The 18101-nt window shown below is 48.5% G+C and overlaps 2 protein-coding genes across 6 annotated transcripts in view; one reads left to right on the top strand and one right to left on the bottom strand.

Moving 5' to 3' along the window:
- Positions 1–14906, top strand: part of IKZF3 (IKAROS family zinc finger 3) — a 38036-nt gene extending 23130 nt beyond the window's left edge. For 3 of the 5 annotated variants that reach the window (XM_017736210.1, XM_017736306.1, XM_008635577.2), the window contains 4 exons: positions 616–783; positions 1743–1859; positions 8539–8655; positions 11983–14906. In XM_017736210.1, coding sequence (XP_017591699.1) covers positions 616–783; positions 1743–1859; positions 8539–8655; positions 11983–12686 — 1106 coding nt within the window. In that variant the 3' untranslated portion in view covers positions 12687–14906. The remainder of the gene's footprint in view (positions 1–615; positions 784–1742; positions 1860–8538; positions 8656–11982) is intronic. The other 2 variants (XM_017736271.1, XM_017736358.1) reach the window with 1 other exon arrangement.
- Positions 14907–15983: 1077 nt separating this feature from the next.
- The window catches only part of LOC103624067 (retinol dehydrogenase 8-like), a 5245-nt gene continuing 3127 nt past the window's right edge, over positions 15984–18101 (bottom strand). Inside the window, exons 6-7 of the mRNA XM_017745248.1 lie at positions 17869–17872; positions 15984–16749 (exon numbers count right to left, since the gene is read on the bottom strand). Coding sequence (XP_017600737.1) covers positions 16688–16749; positions 17869–17872 — 66 coding nt within the window. The 3' untranslated portion in view covers positions 15984–16687. The remainder of the gene's footprint in view (positions 16750–17868; positions 17873–18101) is intronic.

Here is an 18101-nt window from a genome sequence, read left to right as displayed (position 1 = left end):
GATAATTTTTAATCTAGACCAGTTATTTTTAAAAAGGATACCAAAATCAGGGTTTCCTTGTTCTGTCCTTGACACCACATGTGATCTTTATCAAGTTACTCCCTGTTCTGTGCCTCACTTTACCCACCTTTCTTTTTATCGGGATTGAATATTATTAAAAGCAAGTTGGCGAGGCATTTTAAGATTTTTGGATGAAAGGCACTATGTAATTGCAGTATTTCTGGCACAAAGCAAAAGTTAATTTGGTTTTGTGCTGCCATTTTCAGTCTATGTATAAATTTCTCTCTGTGCTATACTTTGGCAACAAACCAATGAGCATCTTAAGTTTCAGCCTGCAGTAAGATAAGATTTTTTTTCTTCTAAAAATTGCTGGCTTGTTGGAATCAGCCTCCTCCGGAGTGCTTCTTTCCATGGAAGAACTGTGCAGTGTTTTCTACATATGCTACGAGCAGCTCTGACACCAGAGCTGCACCTCCCTCCCACTGAAGTCACACTCTGTGTGTTTCTATAGAAAGAAATCAATCCAATATCTCATTCTTTCCTCTTCCAAAAAGGCAGAGGACAGCATGATACCCACGTAACCATTAAATGTCCTTTTCTGTATGTCATTTTAAGGTGAACGGCCATTCCAGTGTAATCAGTGCGGAGCTTCCTTTACTCAGAAGGGAAACCTCCTCCGCCACATTAAACTACACACAGGGGAAAAACCTTTTAAGTGTCACCTGTGCAGTTATGCCTGCCAAAGGAGGGATGCGCTTACGGGTCACTTAAGGACACATTCTGGTAAGTGACTTCACAGGCACTCCATGTGTTTTGGATGTGTGTCACTGGGACACTCGGTGTGGAAAAGACAGTCAGCAAGGTTTGCTCAGCCTGTGAAAGGGTCAACACAGAGCAGTGACCACTCACTGGTGCTCCTGGAGCCAACTCGGGACTGGCTCTGTTCTTGGTGCGGAGAGAGGGACCAGGGGAACCCATGTCACAGCCCACAAACCTGCTTGCACAAATAACTCCGTGGTATTTTTACAGAATCACAGCATCATTTTGGTTGGAAAAGACCTCCAAGATTATCAAGTCTAACCTTTGACCTATCACCAGCTTGTCAGCTCATATGAGTGGAGCTGGCTATGCCAGCAAGCTCTGAACTTGAGGAGAGTGTGAGACAGATGTGCTTTGCTGGGACTTCTTCCCATCCCATTCTAAGCTGTGAGGAAAGCTCCACGAGCATAATCCCAGGCAGATGACTCTATTGCCACCTCACCGTGGTGTAGTGCCTTTCATCTGAATCTCTTAAAATGCTCAACAGATGTTTCTTCTCAAGCCTGGTAGGGTGTTCTGTCCATTTTACAGATGGGGAAATGGAGGCACAGAGCTGAGGTGACTTGGATAACAAGCCAGGTATAATTCCATCTTAGTTGCCCCAGTTCTGCAAGAGCCAGGTTGTGCTTGCCCTTGAATTTGTCTATCCTGTGTTCTACATGGGTTCAGAAAGAAAACCTTGATTCTAAATGATAGATGTTATCTCTGCACTGCACTGTACAGAAAAAGGTTCAACCTCACAAAGAATCAAAGTCAAAGATGAGCTTATCTGCCAAGGATAAATGAGATTCTGATTTAATCAAGGCCAGCAGTATGGTGCTGTCCCCCACAAGCACAATGCTAAAACCATCACGCTTCAAGCAAGACAGCGTTTTAGTGGTTTCTTGTGGTTATTTTAATTATTTTATTGTTTCTTGTTCTAGTGGAGAAGCCGTACAAATGTGAGTTTTGTGGAAGGAGCTACAAGCAGAGGAGCTCATTAGAGGAGCACAAGGAGCGGTGCCGGACCTACCTGCAGAACGCTGGCATGTGTGAGGCCGGTGAGTTTATCACATTACAGTGGTTTTGGGGTTTGGGTACATTACAGGGCTTGTAAAAGGGCATCTGGTGAGCTGTTAACCCACAGCCTGAGAACAGCTTTTCCTACACACCTTTTCAGTAACCTGAGGGGCTATAATGTTCTAAAGGGGCTGGTTTATCACAGTCCTCAGGCAGGTAGTTAGAGAGTGCTTTTATTTTAATCGCTTTTTCCTTTCTCAGTTACTTTGTGTAAAAATACCTTGTACCCAGCATTTCTGGAGGTGATGATCAGTGAGTTAAATTATTCCTACATTAATGCTGTTATGTGGCTCATTTTACGGGATGAGTTGTTGACAACCGTTGTTCCTGTCTTGGTGTGTTCTTATTCTATTACTTTAGAATAAGAACTGTTAGAATTTGCAGCAGTTCCAGTGGCCTGGATCCAGGACATGAAAAGGGAGTGGTATCCCAAAACTCACTGACAGATCAGCTTAGGAGGGAGTGAGAGGTAAAAGGCGGCTTTGAGTATAGAGCTGCCTTCGGAAAAGATAAAATGTATCAAAACATGGGCTTTTTCTTATTTTCCATTTTGCAGTCTCAGTGCCGCAGTTCCAAAATACTTTGGTGAAAAGTAACCACTTTGTCCTTGATTTACCTGAACGTCAGGAAAGCTTCCCATTCAGAGTCAGGGAGTGGCTGTGACTTCCCAAAGGATTTTGTGACTGATCTAAGCAGAGCTGAGGCTACAGTTTCAGAATTCAGGCTCCCATCTTTTGCTATGCAGCCTTGAAAAACCACCAAATAATGGAAACATGAAATCAAAGAGGGTTTGGGATGGAAAGGACCTTGAAGATCATCCAATGCTACCCCCTGCCATGGGCAGGGACACATTCCAGTATCCCAGGTTGCTTCAAGTCCCATCCAACATGGCCTTGGACACTTCCAGGGATGGGGCAGCAACAGCTTCTCTGAGCAACCTGTGCCAGGGCCTCCCCACCCTCACAGAGAGGAATTTCCTCGTAATAACTCTATCAACAACAGTAAGGCCAAGATTCTGCAAGAATCATCACAAGCCAGGCCTGAATATCAGTGGGAAGAGCCATTGATATGTGATGATAACCTTGGGTACAGGTATCCCTATGTTGTGCAGAGTGAGTAGGTTGGTGTTTCAGGCTTTGTGACACATGCAGGAAAACTCCCAAAGAACAATGATTTAACAAAGTGTTTCATAGAGGTTTTTAATAGTTTTATAGTTTTTGGGGGTCTCTCTTCTTGTCAGCAAACAACATATTTCTTGGAGTATTAGTAGAAGTAACTGGTTATCAGCACCTCAGCAAGTTTTGGGTTTCGTGAGAACCCCTACACGTTGTAACTGTGGTTTGTGTTACAGTACACACTCCCATGATGGCAAACACTCAACATGTCCACCCGTGAAAATGGAAAACATGAGATCTGCTGCAGGTTTCTGCTTTGAAATCATTCTCATGGTTTAGAAGCATTTCAGAATAGCAACATTTCACCCCTTATCCCGAGCCTGAGGTGCAGTCCTTGCTGCAGCAGTGCAGGGAGCCTTAACTGGTCACAGGGAATGCAAATTCCCAGCGTGCCAAGAGGTGGCTGCTCCCTGGCCTTGGAGACCTTCACACCCTTACAAATATTGCAGTGTTGTTAGGGAAGTAGGAAACTTTATGAAAAATGGGAACTTCTAGGGCATTTCCATCCAGTTCCCTGGTATCAACAGCAAGTTGGATGACAGAATCAGGGAGTGGGAAAGCTGGAAAGACTCTCAGGAGGTCATTTACTACATTCCATTTATTTTTTTCCCCTAAGTATAGCACTTTGCATTTGTGCTTAGTAAACATCCTCCTTCCGTTACGGACCCTTTCTCTACTTCTCCACATCATTTTGAATTTTGGTGTTTTTCTGAATTCCTCGCAAGCTTCTCAACCTGGTCTGGTGGAAGGTGTCCCTGCCCATGGCAGGAAGGTGGAACTGGATGACCTTTAAGGTCCCTTCCAACTCAAACCATTCCACAATTCTATGATTCTCACATGGAGCCATCTTTAGACACAAAAGTGCTCTACATGCCATCATCCCTAATTGATTAACATGTTTAAAAGCATAAGGACCATAGTAACCATTCTAGTTGCTTTTTAGTGCCAGGCTTGCATGTTCCAAATGTGGAAATATTTCTAAAAGAAAAGTTTCATGTAACAATACAGTTGGAGCATTGTTCCTGATAACCATCTCTCTCACATTGTTCTCATTGCACAATCACCCAATTCTGTTCCACTCTCCCTTCTTGAGTGACCACACAGAGATGCTACAGGAAGCAATGCCTCTAATTTCAGCTCAGCTTTGTACTTGGGGGGTTTGCTAACGATATCTGCATGTTCTAAAAATTCTACTCACATTGGTTGGTGTGGCAGAAACCACACTATGGGAACAGCTCAGTGCAGGGTGAGTGTTGGTGTGTGCTTGGGGCTGGGAGATCATCCGCTCTCTCTCCAGCTACAGAGTGACATGGTGCCTAGAGATGGATGTCCCATCCCTGGAAGTGTTCAAGGCTGGGTTCTACAGGGCTTGGAACAACCTGGCCTAGTGGGAGGTGTCCCTGCCCCTGGCAGGGGGGTGGTACAAGATGATCCTTAAGGTCCCTTCCAACCCAAACCACTCAGTGAACCCATGATGGCCAGGGAACAGCACTGTTCGGAGTGGTAGCTCCTCACCCAGCACTCACAAGACAACATGAAGAGTCTTCATAATGAATAATTCACACTGGCAGGAAAATGGTCCTCTGGAAGTGCTTTGTACAGGCAGGATTACATCTGAGATGTACTCTGAGATGGGCAGCAGTGCTGAGAGCAGCATGGACACCTCTCGGGGGGTCAGTGGAGACCATCCTCAGCCCTGCTGCTGGCTGAGCAGGAGAGGGGCACCCAGCTTTAATACCATATAAAATTCCATGCTTAGGAGCTCAACTTCCCATGTAATTCCAGAGTCACTGATTAGATCTGACCAAAAGGGACAAGGTGATTTATTTGGGCTGCAGAGTTTCTTTCAGCATCTTCGGAGGTTTTTTTTGCCTTCTCATCCTGCAGTTGAGCCATCAGAGCCCTGAGCTTGCTGGATATCCTGAGATCCCAGGCTGCTGTACATTCAGTGCTTTGGAAGTCTGGATTTTTTATACTTTTTTTTTTTCTCAGTGTAATTTTGAGCAAAGCACTTGACCATTTCAGTTAGTCCAGCCTGAATTTTGTTTTTAGATACATGTTATAGTGTCCATGTGACATTATAGTGCATTACTTAGTTATTTAAATCACAATATGCAGTGGAATTGTCCAGAGGGAGGATCATTGAAGAGGAACACAGGGCGTGATTACTTCTCTGTGTTTGAGAAGCCTTTGGAGAATTTGGAGTGATTAAAAAAAGGTTTCCTAAATGCTAAATATTAATCTTGGATTGTTTAATAAGTGATCCAGAAGAAAAAGTTGGATGACATAATTTTCAGTTAGTTTCTGGGTACAGAGAGCAGTGTTGTGGGTGAGAACCTGTATAACCACCTTCATCTTATTGGGAGCAGACACTTTTCCCCTCAGGCCAGGTTGTGAAAATGTCATCAAAGATCTTTTGTGGCCCATAAATATTTTTTTCTTTAAGAAAAAACAGGCGGTAGCAAGGAGTCAGAAATCTTAATGTGAAAGCAAAGACCCTCAGCATTAAAATAAAAGGGCAGAGAACCATGAAGCTGGGAGATTGATTCTACAGAAGTCCCAGAACATGTTATGTAGGTCAATAGTTACTGTCTCTGCAGATCTCCTCTGAGGAAAGACTCTGTTATCCCTGCAAGAAGCCCTCGTCTGCCCTCCTGACATTAATTTAACAATTAAAGTTCCCTTGGTGGCACATAAATAATGTTGACAAGTCATCCCTGATATGCTAAGTGCAACTTCCAGTGTGCTCCTGGGGCTGGGAGGGCCGACAGCAGCTCCGTGCTGAGTCCTGTTAGGATAGGGAAAAAGATTCTGAAAATGTGGAATTAAAGCTTTGCTAGAGCAACCCATGGGTCCTCAGGGTGCAACTCCTGGAGGTAAAGACTGAGAAAAAGAGGAACTAGAACAACAAAATCAGAAAAACAAAGAACTGGTAGGGACCAGGGAGCTGTTTTTATGATATGGGTGAATTGTGTTTTCTTTCTTTTTTTTTTTTTTTACAAAGAAAAAAGTACATTTTTGACTACACAGCACTGTTTGTATTATTTTGTTCAGGGTTGTTGGGGTTTTGAAAATTTAGATTACTGTTGTTAATGACTTGTGCAATGATCCAGTCAAGATTATGAGGTTTTGGGGTTGGGAGTAGTTCGAACTTTGGACTACTGTCATCTAACGTTAATATAAAGAACTCAGGATGAATATGCCAGGCTTTGGAGCATGAGAATTAAACAGAAGTCCTGAAATTAAAAATCCTATAATTTTCAAGACCAAACTAGAGCTTCTGGCCCAAGCCCAAGTAGGTGATTACACTCTGCCTCCCTCCCTTCCCCTCAGAGTGTCACCTTAACCTGGTGTTTTGTCTCACTTCATGCAGCTCTTACATCGTGTCTGGGTATTTCATGCTGGGAGCAGGGATGAATATATTTATGGGAGCCTCCAAACATACTGGAGTAATTTGAAATAAAACTGAAACTAAAAGAGCAGTGTGTTATTACCTTCAAGGCACTTCATGCCCAGCACAGGGCTGGTTGTCACGTACATCCCAAGGTCCCAGGACTGTGACCGAGTGGAGCCAGGCCCTGTTATCCCATCCTCACTGACTCATATTCATAGCTGGTGTTTGTGGCACCAAGTACCTCTGAAACACTTCACGTTTTCAAACTGCTGAACAAACATGAACAAATAGTTCTGGCTGAGGTTTGGTGAGTCATGGTTTGTGCTGACTGAAACTCGTGTTATCAGGAGCAGCACTGACAAACAGGTACAGAGGACAGACTGAAACGCTCAGGGAAAGGCTGCACAGAGCTGGGAAGGATGAAGCTGCACTTTCAGCACTTGCTCTACTGGGCAAACAGAAATTTAAGTCTGATACTCAATAAATCTGTATTTAGCAGGACTGAAGTGATACCAAAGTGTTCCTATCACTTTCCTCTGGCACTGCTTGTCTCTTACTTAGGTTGTGCTTCATATATTCAGGGAGACCTCATTTTGGCCTTCCAGTGCCTTAAGGGATTTATAAAAAGGAGGCAGAAGGATTTTTTATACAGGCAGAGAGTGACAGAACAAGGGACAGTGGTTTTAGACTGCCAGAGGGTAGGGTTGGGATGGGATGTAGGAAGAAATTCTTCCCTCTGAGGGTGGGGAGGCCCTGGCACAGAAGCTGAGGCTGCTCCATCCCTGTAAGTGTCCAAGGCCAGTTTGGACAGGGCTTGGAGCACCCTGGGCTAGTGGAAGGTGTCCCTGCCCACGGCAGGGGGTGGGAATGCATGATCTTCAAGGTCCCTTCCAACTCAAATCATTCCATGTTTCCATGATTCTATATTTAGATATGTTGGTGTATGTACAGTAACACAGCAACCAGGACTCTCTCACAGTGAGATCCAACCTTTTATACTACCTTGGGAAAGTAAATCAGCCCCTTTGTCCTCAGCTTGGAGATTCCAACTCCTACAGACTTGGGCAGTCCATTAAGGTGTGTCCACTTCTCAGCATAGTGATCCCTGTCACCGGTACTCTTAGCAATGAGTTTACTCTTTATTATAATTTTTGATATAAAAGTGCCACTCCAGATGGGTGTTGTTGAGGTGTGAGCAGGGTTTGGGGGGAAGCCACAGCAGTTACGATCAGTATTAGTGTGGTAGTAGTGATATGAGGTGGCAGCTCTCCAGCTCAAGGCCTCTGCAGCCTCCAGGAGCTGAGAGCAAGCACAGCTTCTGTGCAGTGCTGGGCAGTACTTGGCACAGCTGAGGAGAGCTCTGGAAAACGGGAAGAGCCTTAAGTGGCCCAGTCCCAAAGGAGTCATCACAGGACACAGGTACTTTTCCAAAAATTAGAAATCTGGGAGGTTGTAAAAAGCTTTAAAACACAGAGGTAACATGCATAGTTAGTTTTAGCTGTAGCATTTGGGAAAAAAAATTGTGACGGTAACACCTGGGAAGAAAAAGAGTTAGAAATTTTCAATTTTGAGAAGTTTTACTGCTTTTATTTTACTGGAACACTGATACATATCATACAAGTTTCTTAGTGATTTGTTAAGACATCTATGACTGATATCTGAAAAGTGCAGCAAGAGGACTGAGTGTCTCCTCCTGCAGCTCGAAGCACTGTGAGTGTGCAGGTGTCACCCAGCCTTACTCAGAATAAAAAAGAAAGGCCAGCAGAGCTTCTCTCTCCATCTGCAACTTAACCAACCTTCCAGCCAGTTCATTTACTTCCTCTCACTGGCGACAGTTCTGGTTTGTGCTCCCCCATGAGTGAGCTCGGGGCTGTGCTGCCACTGACCACAACGGGTACTCAGAGAGCAGGAACGACAGAAAAAGCAAAACCAGCTTTGCATTATATCTCCAAACTGTTTCCTCCAGTTATGTGGCCAACTGGAGATTAAACCAGTCAGCTCTTCCTTTTTTTTGTCTTTTTTTTTCCCTTTTCACCTACGTGTTGTGTTTTTTTCTCTTTTTTTCCTTCCTTTTCACATTTTCCAACCTAGCCAGCGTGGAGGCAAGGCACATCAAGGCAGAGATGGGGACTGAAAGAGCCCTTGTGCTGGACAGGCTAGCGAGCAACGTGGCAAAGAGAAAAAGCTCAATGCCTCAGAAATTTATTGGTAAGAACAAAACCCCTTTTCATCTGCAACAGTTAAATACGTGCGGGTCGGTAACAAACAGTACAATGCCTCTGCTTCTTTTCAATATCCTGCTCAAGCTTAGCACCTAATACAAAAGAATAAAGTAACACTGATTTTTCTGATGGGGTTTTAGTGATTTGTTGTAGGGGGTTGATTAAAATAAAAAGAATTTGTTCTGTTGGCTGCTTAAACTGGGTGGAAGCTACCGTTGTGCCTTGTGTCTTCATGTAGGTGATTTATAAATATATTTTATGAGTTTCCACGTGCCATTTCTGTATCTATGCATTTGAAATATTCTCTGCTAGGATCTAGAGCAGGCAAAGAACAGGAAAGTTAATGTTTTGTCAGCAGGAGCTAAAGATTCCTGCAGGATTCATGTGTGGAATAAGGCCTAAAGACAGAAAAGTATTGGATTTCTCTTAGTCATCCTCCTAAATTTGTCTATGATTAAAAAATATCAAATCCTTTCTTGTGGTAATTTAAGCAAGCAGATGTCTCCATAGTATTTTCTTCGCATTTAATTGTACACAATCAGAGTTTTGCATGTTTGGGATCTTAAATACTAGTTAGGCAAGTTCTGGGTTTCAGCGAACACCTGATCCTCTTGGCCAGTCTTATTTCATCAGCCTGTCTTTAAAGAAAATAAAATGCAACCCAGTGTCCTAAGGAAAACCCTTAGTCAGCAGTTATATAATATTGGTGCTGGTGAAGCCTTATTTGTGCTGTTTGTAGGGTTATATAAGGTAACAAGTGCTTTTTTTTTTTTATGGCTTAATATAAAGTTCACCTTCTGAGTGGGGCCCACGTGGGGAGGGAGAGATGTGGGCTGGGAGAGCAGGCAGGGCTCCCACAGCTGCTGCAGCCAAACCCCTGGCACAGGGTATGCCAGGTCCAGAGCCAGGTAAGGGTGTGCAGCCAGATCCATCCAGGTAAAGCTGTGCAGCTGGATGCATCCCAGATAAAGGTGTGCAGCTGGATCCATCCACACAGGAAACTAACTCAGTTTTTGAAGGTAATGGAGCTCCTAGTGGCTTTGGTGGGTGCACTGGGCTTTCATCTATGAAAACTGGTCACATTTATTGATTTATTTTACGTTATTGTGGCTTTCTAAAGGTGACCTCGTAGCACAGCCACACCAGCACACTCCATCTGAATGCCTTTGATGCTCAGGACTGAAACTGGGCCTTTGGAGCTCGGCCCTTACATGTCGTGCTGTGATTCAAAAAGCAATACTAATGCAAATTGGTTTGTAATTCTTTAGCTTCCTCTATTTTAGCATTTTTTCAGCTCTCTCATTGTGCAATCACCAGCAGTTTGACCTTTATGCATTTTATTAAACATGCCTGCAGCAGGATGCACCCCCTCAGCATAGGCCTAACATGAAGAACTAGTGGGTTTGGGGTTTCCTTTGGCAGCCAATGAGCACCTGTGCAGCCCAGACCCTTTGGGATTTGTGCTGGTGCTGGATGGCATGAACTGGCACTGCACACACAGGTGTGGAGAAGCTGGAGAACCCATCACAGTTCACCTAAAGGCACAAAATAAGCAGTTTCTGAAACTTGCTGTTTTTCTAGAGCTTCTGTGATTGTTCTTGTTAAATTAAATGTGAAAACATTCCCCCCTTGGTCTCTTGTATCCCTGGGAAGGATATTTTCAGGAGCAGGCTGTCCGACCTTGGTCTGACTCCTGTGCCTTTCTGACCTGCCCTTGTCAGATCTCGGATCTGACAGCCCAGCGTGGGGATTCCTTGGGAAATCTGGGAATGAGTGCTGATGTCTCATTTAGTCAGGAAGCAGGGACAGGGATATACACTAACAAGGCATCTTTGTTTGGCTCGTTTCTCTGAATGATGGAGGGCTCTGCAGTGATTCAGACAAGCACCAGGAGTCTCGCCCACTTTCTTTTTCACATTTCCATCCCCAGTAGCTGCCTCGTGCGTACCAGTACAAGTCCCACACAAGGGCAGGGACCACCAGACCCTTCACTTGACTCTTCACCTCTGCACCAGGCCCCTCTTCAGAGCCTTTTCCTGGGGGGAACCTTAAAATCCGCCAGGACAGTGGAATCACAAAGCACCGCAAGACTTTCAGTGATCTTTAGGAGCTGGACTCGATGGTCCTGGTGGGTCCCTTCCAGCTTGGGATATTCCACAATCCTGTGATCATACATCATGGTTTTTGTGTCTTACATTATGACAGTGAATCCTAACACCAAAATTTTTAGGCAGTCCTGTCTTTTTTGCTTTTGTTGCCTTTTTTTATTTTTAAATTTCCAAGTTATTCACATCTTTCACTTGCCTGGAGCTGCTTTTATGAGTCACTCAAAAGTACTGTGGCATTTTGTTTCCTTCCATGTGAAGCTGGATGGCGAGTGGTGCTGAGGGCTGGAAGCAGTTACACTCTTGTGGTTCGTTAACCTTTTGGAGTGTTTTATAAGAGAAACGTGAGCTCTCTGGGTTTTTCTGCCTCTGCAGTGAAACCCCACGAGTTTCATACACATTGAGTCACGGTGTTGACAGGTGACTGATAAACATCTGCACCAGTCGAGTTACCGTAACTAAGAGGTTCGTGGATCTAATGTTTGCGAGTCACTTGCACGTGAAACCTTTCATCTGGTCTTTTTTTTGTATTTTTTTAAGTGATGAACAAGTTTATGGTTTTAGTAACCACAGAATTCAGTTACTTATTTCTAGACATTTACCCCCAAAATGCCTTTAGTGCTTTTGGGGTGCAGCTTGTTTCCTCCTTGCGGCTGGCACAGAGAACAGGAGTTGCACTGTGCTGCCCAGAGAGGTGTGAAAAGAATTTCAGGTGCGCTCTCCTCCACTTCTGTCCAGTCCAGAGCTTTCCAAGCCCCAGCACACTCAGAGGAAAACCTTTCCCTAACCCCGTACTCAGTGACCCTAAATGTGAGGGGTTTATATCTATATTTATATCTGCCAGTATTAGTTTACCTGAATACCTGTGTAGAGGTCCAAGAAGCCAGCTGTGGTGCAGAGGAAGCTGTAGCTGTCAAAGGACAGTGGGAAAACTGACTTCAGTGCCCAAGGAGTTGTCAAAGATGAGTCTCTCAAAAAGTACCCTCACCACCTCCTCTATTAAACTGGTTTGCTTCTAAGCCTGAGGTTTAAGAAAATATAAAAATCAACAAAACCCCACCCAAAAGCTACTTGAGTCTAAGAACAGCCTCTTTCAGCAGAGAACATATAATGCCCCTTCACTTCACAGAGACCCTTTACAAAAGTCATCAAGAGGTTTAAATAGTTCTTTACCCACCCAGGTAATTGTCACCTCTCATCTCTTGCAGGTGAGAAACGACCCAGCTTTGATGTCAATTATAACACCAGTTTCCTGTACGAAAAGGAGAGCGAGATGATGCACGGGCGCATGATGGACCAGGCCATCAACAACGCCATCACCTACCTCGGGGCCGAGGCCCTGCGCCCGCTCGTGCAGACCCCGCCGGCCCCCACGGCCGAGATGGTGCCGGTCATCAGCAGCCTGTACCCGCTGCCAATGCCCCGTGCCGACGTGCCCAACGGCACCACGCTGGAGGCCGAGAAGAGCCACGGCCACCTCAGGGACAAGAGCCTGTCATCCGACAGGGGCCTTTCCCCAAACAACAGCGGCCACGACTCCACAGACACTGACAGCAACCACGAGGAGAGGCCCAATCCCACCTTCCACCAGAGCCAGGTGATCCCGGCTCCAACCCGCAATGGCCTCCAGGCCTTGAAGGATTTCCCAAGGCCGTACGACATCATCAAGCCACCCGCCATATGCCCACGCGATGCCTTCAAGGTCATCAACAAGGAAGGGGAGGCCATTGGGGTGTACCGGTGCGACCACTGCCGCGTGCTCTTCCTGGATTACGTGATGTTCACCATCCACATGGGCTGCCACGGCTTCCGTGACCCCTTCGAGTGCAACGTCTGCGGCTACCGGAGCCACGACCGGTATGAGTTCTCCTCACACATAGCTCGGGGAGAGCACAGAGTCGTGCTCAAGTGAAGGGACCGGTTTTCCAAGGTCAAAGGCTTTGTTTTCAATTGGAGGGGAGGCTTGGTTGGTTGGGTTTTTAATTAGTATAATGAAATTTCTTGAGTATTTTTCTAGGCCAGTTTTAAGAGTGTCACAAGGAGGTGACACTTTTTAAAATTCATCTTTCCCAGTAGTTCAGTGTTCTGTAGCATCTCTGCCTGGCTGCTGTGGTGAGTGGGACTGTGGGAAACACCAGGAGCAGAGACTGGTTTTGATATGAACTTTATTTTTGTGAAACTTCAGAGCCATTTATGATGTTTTCAATTTTTAACTTGTGTTTGTTTTTATAGAGTTTGCTTTAAGTCAGCACAAAAGGTTTTCATGCCAATTCCCCTGCTCATTCAGATGTATGGTCAGAAGCGTGTTGGAGGAGCTTTTCCTAGTTATAATCCCAATGGCCTCCCAATGGCTCATCACCAAAACAAGGAAAACTAGGGCAGGAAAAGGGAGGGATTATTAATTCCTCCTTAAAGATTTTCCCCTAAGCCCTAAGGAATGTGTGGCCCCACCACACTTTCAATTTTCTTACCCCACTGCTGACTTTTTTTAAAGTCACTCAGTAAGAGGAAAATAAGAAATGAGACCTATTTGGGGTTGGGATTTTTTAACAATACATATTTTTGGGATACCCAGTGAGGTCACTGGTTGGCTCATCCATGTGGGCTGGGAGAAATCCCAATTTTCATTGCTGGAAACTCCTTCTTTCTGATGGGTGCCGAGAATGAGGACGAAGCTGTGCTCTGTGTTGTGCCTCTGCCTTGCTCCCACAGCAGGACACGTGGCCATGCCATCCCTGTACCCACAGGGTGGCCCTGGCCAGCTGTGGACAGGTGAGACCTCAGGCAGGTGTGTGAGAGCCACACCCCCACTGGGATGGCCCTCGGGAGGTGCTGCTGCGCACCTCGAGCAGCTGCCATCCCTTCGAAGCCAGTTTTTACAACAGTTCTTTGAATCGCCCCCATGGCCCCACAGCCATGGCAGTGTCCCTGTGCTGGAGAGGGGTTTGGTAACGCCTTTGCTGAGTGAAGGTTTAGTCTTTGCAAAGTATTTTTGTATCCTGTAGTTAAGAGTGTTCTGATGGACTTTCTGCATCCCTTGTGTGGTTTGAGAGCTGTGTTGCTTTTGTGTTATCTCTGGTGATCCAGTCGCTTCCCTGAGGGAAGGCTGGAGAGCTGAGGGTCAAGAAATACTGAAATTCATCCCTCCCTCTGAATTCTTTTGGCTCAATTATTTCCTCCCTGAATTTTAATGTACAAAATAAGAAATTTATATTCATTTTTCCCACTAAGGGTGGGTCTGGAGTGGGATAAATCAGCCTGTAGTGTGCTTGAGTATCCAGAGTGCTGTGGAAGTGCTAATCCAGGATCCTGCTGTCCCTGGGGTTGAGGAGAACTCTTTTGCTGTTATGTGTGGAGCTATAAAGCAGGTTTAGGATGTTTCCCAGTGCCCCATCATGAGAAAGGTGCATGTTGGCTCTCCCCTAATGAACACCCGTGTCACAGTGGGACCAATCCTCCTCCTGTGAGGGAGGCTGCAGTTCCACCAAGGATCAGCCCCAAGGGCCAAGCTCTTGGGTCCAGAAAAGGGAGGGAAAGGGAGTGAGAGAATTCCCAGAGAACAAAGAGAAGGTTCCACTGCTGCCCTGACATTTCTCAGTCCAACATTTTTAGGACATTGTGGTTGTCTTTATCAACTTCTAATTTTGTGATGAGCTTGCTTTTCAATGGCTTAGTTTTCAACACCAAAGAATTGTCAATAAATGAATAAAGTATTTAAATAATGACGATGTGCTGACTTGAGAGCAGGCAAAGGCAGGTTCCTAAAGGAATCTGCAGAGAGATGCCTCCTGGAACCATCCAAAAATCTTATTTTCCATAGGTGGATTGGGCAATGGATTCATTGAAGAATACACTTGAATTGTCCCTTCACACACCCATGTTCACCCCTGACCCACAGTGCTGCCCTGGAGCCGCTGGCTTCGGAGGTGGGAATCCCATTGGGCCGTGTCTGGATGTTGAGGGGCTGTGTTGGTCCAGGGCAGGTCTCAGAGCTTGGAGGAGCTCTGGAAACTGCCTCGTCTGGGAAAATAGATGGAAAAACTGCTGGTACTGGTTGGCACCCTGATTTATTCTGCTCCTGGCTTGGTTATTTTGGTCTGGAACAGGTTTGGAGCATTCTCCAGTGCCTTGGTGTGTCTGTCTCGCTTGGTTCTTCATTAACTGATGAATTACACCCCAAGAGTGGGCAGGGGAGCCTCAGGGAAGGAGCTTTTGGCACCAAGAAACAAGCCTCTGGTGTTTAAAGGTTTACTGAAGTTTTAAAAATGTCAATAAACTCATGTCTACTCTGTCAGCCATTAAAACAGAGCTGGGAAATGACCAGCAGAGCTGGCTGAGGAGTGGGAATGAGCGCTGGGGCTGGAGCTGCCGGTGCCCATCAGCTCTGGGAGCTGTAAATCCCACAGGTGTGATGGAACCTGTGAGCCGTGGTGTGTCCCCAGGGGGTGCCGAGCCGTGGTGGGGGCTGTGCTCAGCAGAACCTGTTACTCAGTGGAGTAACCGATACAGTCAGAGGCGTAAAATAACATCGTCTGCTCCTCTGACTGCTGGAAAATGGTGCTGGACACAGTTTTGGTAAATAGAGGAACGATTTAACCCCAGAGCTGTGAGGTGGAGGCAGCTCAGCCCCACGCTTGGGCTGTGGGGTGGGCTCGTGGTCCCCGCGGGGTGCTGGGGCTGTGCCCGCCGTGCCGGAGCGCGTCAGCCGCATGGAAACATCCCGGCGGCGGAGGGTGGAGGCTCACACCAACCCCCCCGGCCCTTTTAGCACCTGCTTTACCCGGCTGACGCTGTTCGCGCTTGTTTCATTCCCCCCGACACCTTCTGCCGCAAGAGCTGGACACGCTTGAGAAACAGAAACGAAAAAAACCGAGAAGAAAGTCAGAGGATCCCTTTTTTCTTTTCCCTTCACTTCCTTCCCAGCCCGGATGCAACACAAGCACTGAGGGGTCTTTTCCCCTGCTGCTGCCGGGTGACTCCGAGGGCTGGCTGAGACAGAGGGGGCTCGGGGCTGGGGACAGCGAGTCCCACGGCGTCTTCCCACCCTGGTTTTTCCCTTAATAAGAACTGGTTTGATCCAAAACCCCTCAGCCTTCTCCTGCCTGGAGCCAAACCCCTTTAAAGGCTCACAGAAACCTTCAGTTGGTGTTGTGACAGAGAGATCCTTATCTGCTGATAGCTGTAATCGTGATAGAGCACAGAGGAACTTGTTTCTCCTGTCCTCGTGTTGAAACACGCTTTCTAACGCACAAAAAATCCCATAAAACTCTTCCGGGTGCCGCGCTGCATCCTTGGAGCATCCCGGCCGGCTCCTGCTCCCGCGGGGAGCGGTCCAGCACCCAAAACCCGGCAGTGCCGGGAGGGGACAGGGAGGCCTGAGTCACTGCCACCACCTCCTCCGTGTCCCAATTCCCCAGCCGTGCACTGAGTCACGCTCCCCGCGCTGGCCCGGCGGGGACCCGGCGGCGTTTTCCCACCCTCCGCGTGGGCCGGGTTCCCAAATTCTGGGGGCAGGGGGTGAGCAGAGCCACCTCTGTGCTGAGCGACAGCGAGAAGGGACATTGAAGTGCCCCCAGCTCTGGGGGAGCTCTGCAGCCCCGGGGTTCTCACCGGGACACGCGGGTGCAGCACAAGCAGGGACAGGGGCGCGACTGTCCACGGGGCACCACGACGCGGGCAGCAGGTTCGTGTCACGCCTGATGCCCCCCTCGCTGCGCCGGGAGGGAAGTGAAGCCCCCGGGGAGCCACCGAACCGGCCCCTCCAGCCGGGTTATATCTGGCGCCGCATTTGCATGGCAGCGAGTCGGCACCTGGCAGCGAAATCCTCGGGGGATCGAGGACACGGGGAACGGCTGGCAATTGTCACACGCCGGCGACAGGAAAGTCCCAGCAGACTATTGTTTTTAGAAGAATCTACTTCCAACCCGCACGGCTCCGGCCCCTGCGGCAGCGCTTGCCCGGCGGCACCCGCAGGGCTGCGGCGATGGTGGGATGGGAAATAGTCCTGGGCTGCAAGCGGTGCTCCATGGCCACGGAGGATGCTCCGGGTGGGAGGTGATGCTCCTCAGCCTCACACATAACCCAGGTGCCCCCGACGGCTTGGGGATCCCCTCACTCACAGCAGCTCCCTGTTCCTCCCTTTCTCTGCCGGGACCGCCGTGAGCACGGCTGTGAGGGAGGCTGGGGCTGTCACTGCTCCACCCAGACCCCACTACCCCCACCCGCAGTGAGACCTGGGGCTCATCCTGCTCCCCCCAGCTCCCCCAGTACCAGCCCCATTGCTGCTCCCCTGGGCACTGGGGACACCGTGGGGCTGGGGGTGTATGAGTGGGGTCCTGTCCTCCCTCAGCTCCGTTTCCCACAGCTGTGGCTTTGTGCCAGGGAGCCCCCCTTGTTGCTCCCCGGGGCCTGGCAGAGTCACCCTCACCCCCCCATCCTGCCCCCCAAGCGGAGAAAGTTAGTCAAATCTGCAGAAACCGCAGCGAGGGGGGAGGCAGCGATTCTGCCACCGCTTTGATGTCACCCCTGCACGTCCCACAGGTGCTGCCATCACCCCGGGGCCGCGGTCCCACCGCCGCTTTGCCATTAACGCGTGCGAGAAGGGGGGATAATGCAAATATATTTCCTTCCCCACCTCCATCCTGTCCCCACGGTCCCTGGAGCCGGCGGGGCCAGGAGATGCCACGTGCGAGGCACACGGAGCCGCAGCCGCATCCCGCCCTCTCACGTGGGGCTGGGGGTCCCGGCAGGGCTCCGGGGGTTGCGCCGGGAAGTGCAGGGAGAGCCAGGAAGGTTTCTGAGCAGCGGGGCTGATTCATGCCGGGCCTCCTGCGGTTTCCCCCCGCGCTCACCTCCCGGTGCTGTCACGCCAAGCGCCCACACGCCAGCGTTCAGGGTGAATCCACCCCGCTGTCACCCACCAGGAGCTGGAGGGGAGCCCCTGGGGCAGCGTGAGCTGCTGAGCTCCCCTGGGCTCACCCTGCACCCAGTCTTTGCCATACACCCCACCCCAACGCTGCACCGGTCCCTGCACCCCCTTTACACCCCTGACGCCCCCACTGTGCCCCTCTGAACACACCACACACTCCTCACACTCTGCTCTCCCCCTCCCAACAGCTCCTGCACCTCTTGTACTGTCCCAGTGCCCGAGGGTTCGGTGACAGCTGGGGGTGACACAGAACCCCCCACCATGGGACATTCCCAACGCCACAGCAGTGCCTGCAGGAAGGAGGATGCAGCACCAGGGGGTGATGGGGTGAGGTCCCCTGGGTGTCACATGCCCGCGGGTCGGAGGTACAGGTGCCCCTCGGGAGCAGACGGCACGCGG

Source organism: Corvus brachyrhynchos, unplaced genomic scaffold, assembly GCF_000691975.1.
Source record: "Corvus brachyrhynchos isolate BGI_N302 unplaced genomic scaffold, ASM69197v1 scaffold30, whole genome shotgun sequence".
Lineage (NCBI taxonomy): Eukaryota > Metazoa > Chordata > Aves > Passeriformes > Corvidae > Corvus > Corvus brachyrhynchos.
The sequence above is the reverse complement of the archived record's forward strand: the minus strand, read 5'-3'. Positions and strand labels throughout refer to the sequence as shown.